This window comes from Asparagus officinalis, chromosome 3, assembly GCF_001876935.1.
Source record: "Asparagus officinalis chromosome 3, Aspof.V1, whole genome shotgun sequence".
Classification (NCBI taxonomy): Eukaryota; Viridiplantae; Streptophyta; class Magnoliopsida; order Asparagales; family Asparagaceae; genus Asparagus; species Asparagus officinalis.
Window position 1 is genome coordinate 24,822,975 of NC_033796.1, and position 3,132 is coordinate 24,826,106.

Consider the following 3,132-nt stretch of genomic DNA (forward strand, 5'->3'; position numbering starts at 1 on the left):
AAAAAAATGGTTCTTCTACACTTACATTACCTTATTAACTTTGTAATTCTATGTTTTTTGCAAACTGCATTGCAGTTACAATAGCAATTTTTAGTGCACTATATATATCTTTGTGTTCTATCATTACCTGAGCTTCTATTTCATTGTGTAGAAACTTCTACTTGAGGAAAATGAGGGATGTCAATGCACTAGACAACTTAGGATTCCTAGGTAATAAAAGTTTTGCTTGTTCCAGCCCCTTGGTAATGATTCAGCTAGAAAGATAAATAGATCAAACTCTAGCTAAGATAAAATTTTCTAGTAAATTTCCAAAGGCCTCTAATATCCTGAAGAAGCCTTTTGTTTGGGGGATGTACTGCCCCTGTCGCCCCGCCAGACTTGTCTCTGCTTCTGTGGAAGGTAGGCTATGGTTTGTAAAATATAAATTCTTAAAGAGTTATCTTGTTTTGTATGCTCTTATTTCTTAGTATGTAATATTTATGTGGTATATATAGCACATGTACCTCTGATAAAGCAAAAGATTAATGTTTGTGACAGGTGAAGCTGCAAGCTCACAACACTAATACACAAGTGAAGGAGTATAGGAATGCTTTGCATTGTGCAAGTCGGATCTTGAGTACTGAGGGAGTATGTTTCTTGCACTGATTCTGCCTCTGTGCAATTACTATTTATATAATGTCGGGAATTGAAAAAACTGAGATGTGAACGTTTATTGTAAATTAATGGCCTCCTAGACCTTTCTTGATCTGATAATCAAATTAACCTGTGGCTACTCTTTGTTATGCCAACACATAGTATAGCTTGCAGTGTGAAATACCATATTAAAACAAATTTTACCGCATTCATCGTCAGAGAAGGAAAAGTTACCAACCTGCCAATGAATTTAGTCATGCCTGAACATGTTTATTTATTTATTTTTTCATTTAACTGAATGTCCCCAAAGTGTGACATTGTTCTTTTCAAGTTGCATTCTTCATTATGTTACTGGATTGAACTTTTATTTTTCTTGTTTTCCAACTTTTAGTTTTAGCTATAATTTCCTTCTCATGTTGCCACTATAATCTTGGCAGGTAAAAGGATTGTATAGAGGTGCATCGTCTTCCTTTATTGGGATGGCAATTGAGAGCTCCATCAGTTTTGGTCTTTATTCTCAAATGAAGCAGTTTTTGCAGGTTCGTTTATGCTACTGACTATAACTTGTTTGGGCTAACTATCTGGTACTAATTCACACACCTTAGTAGGGCGATTAAGCTATTTACATCAAATTTCATTTAAGAAGGTCTGCACTGTCGTCGGAAGTATGTGCTAACGTAGTCTTTTGTACTTTTTACATTGCAGGGAGGATCTCAAAGCAGTGAGCCCCAACTCCAAGCAATTGTTCCTTCAGCAGCATTTGCTGGGGCAGTAATCAGCTTCATACTTTGCCCAGCTGAGCTAGTGAAGGTTTGTGCTTGCGAGCTATTCAGCACCATTTTTCCATCTCAAGTTTTAAGTTCTGCTGTTTTTGATCTTCTCTTCTGACATGTAATCTTAAGTTATTTTTCTCCAGTGTAGAATGCAAGTTCAGGGAAGAGATACAGCAATTTCTACTTATGTTAGATACTCTGGTCCCCTAGATTGTGCTCTGACAACTGTGAGGAGTGAAGGGGTGAGTTTGGTTTTGGCTTTTTTTCTCCATCTTAATCCATAATCTGACCTTACTTTGTTCTCAGGTTACAGGTATATTCCGTGGTGGTTTTTCCACTTTATTGAGAGAATCTATTGGAACTGCAACCTTCTTTAGCACTTATGAATTGAGCCGTCATTACCTGAATTTGCATCTGACCTCTCTGTCATCTGCACATACTCGACTTTCCAAGCCATTATCTGATATAGGAGTTGGCATCTTAAGTGGAGGAGTTGCTGGAATAGCTGTAAGTTTGTAAAATTATTGTTCTTCTCAGTGTAAACTACGAAACTATGTGTTTTCACAATTAGGTTTATCTCTGCAGTTCTGGACTGTTGTTTTGCCGTTTGATGTTGCGAAAACCATAATACAGACCTCACCAGATCCAAATTCCAGTAGAAATCCTTTTGAGACACTATACTCGGTATGAACATCTGCATTATGACCCAATTTACCTTGTACAGAAGAGTCTAATTTTGGTTTTTAACATTTAGATTTACCAAAGAGTGGGGCTTAGGGGTTGCTATTCTGGTCTTGGGCCAACATTAATAAGAGCATTTCCTGCAAATGCTGCTGCAGTTGTTGCATGGGAGTTTACTGCTAAGTTCTTGGGAGTTAAGCGTGTTACTGAAAATTGAGGTTTGAGGTTTGAGATTTGTGGAATGATCTCTCTTTCGTCTAGTTGAGACATTGTTGCTATTAACAATCTTACATCCTAACTCGCTTTCCGTTTTCATTGCGTCCCCAGGGTTTTGCTATGCGACGAGGTTTATTGCTTTTCTGCTTTTTTCGGATCCAGAATCTACAAAGGTTATATTTAACTAGTCATCCCTTACATTTTCAGTCTACAACAGGGAAATCTGTTCTTGAACTGCTTTTAGATTCTTTTTAGAAAGTTGAATCAAAGTTGAATCCTGGAGTTTTAATTTTTCCGGGTGATAGTGGGAAGGATTTAGTCGTTCCAATGAGTTGCATCCCCAGCTCTTACAAGTTACAACACAGAGCCATGTAGGGTTGATGTCTAAGATAACTAAATCCATTGAGCATATCATAAATATGCTGATTGTTTTGTCAAAGGTTTCAGTACGTGCTGAACTACAATATTTACGGTTGATTGTTTAATTTTTTGTAGTTGACATGTAATGCGTTTTTAAGTTCTTCTCATGTTTAAGAGCGATAATTTTCCAACCAATGATCTTATAGATCAATCATTTCTAGTTTTCTTCTGTCTGCCAGTAGGGTTGGGCATGAGTCGGGTCGACCAGCGGTCTGATCTGGCCCAACCCATCATGGGTTAGGACCAGGCCCGACCTGTAGTGGGCCGGACCCGACCCGACCCATGATATACACGGGTCACGGGTTGGGCTGGGTCTAGCCCCAGACCAGGCACAGAGAAACAGACCCGGCCCACGCCCGACCCGCCAAGGCCTGACCCACCCCGGTATATGATATATTTTTTGGTTGGG

At 38.9% G+C, this 3,132-nt stretch overlaps 1 protein-coding gene across 1 annotated transcript in view; it reads left to right on the forward strand.

Moving 5' to 3' along the window:
* The window catches only part of LOC109834805 (mitochondrial arginine transporter BAC1), a 5,930-nt gene extending 3,107 nt beyond the window's left edge, over window positions 1-2,823 (forward strand). Inside the window, exons 3-10 of the mRNA XM_020402821.1 lie at window positions 538-627; window positions 1,071-1,172; window positions 1,339-1,443; window positions 1,550-1,648; window positions 1,713-1,913; window positions 1,992-2,090; window positions 2,161-2,305; window positions 2,415-2,823. Of these exons, the coding sequence (XP_020258410.1) occupies window positions 538-627; window positions 1,071-1,172; window positions 1,339-1,443; window positions 1,550-1,648; window positions 1,713-1,913; window positions 1,992-2,090; window positions 2,161-2,304 (840 nt within the window). The 3' untranslated portion in view covers window position 2,305; window positions 2,415-2,823. The remainder of the gene's footprint in view (window positions 1-537; window positions 628-1,070; window positions 1,173-1,338; window positions 1,444-1,549; window positions 1,649-1,712; window positions 1,914-1,991; window positions 2,091-2,160; window positions 2,306-2,414) is intronic.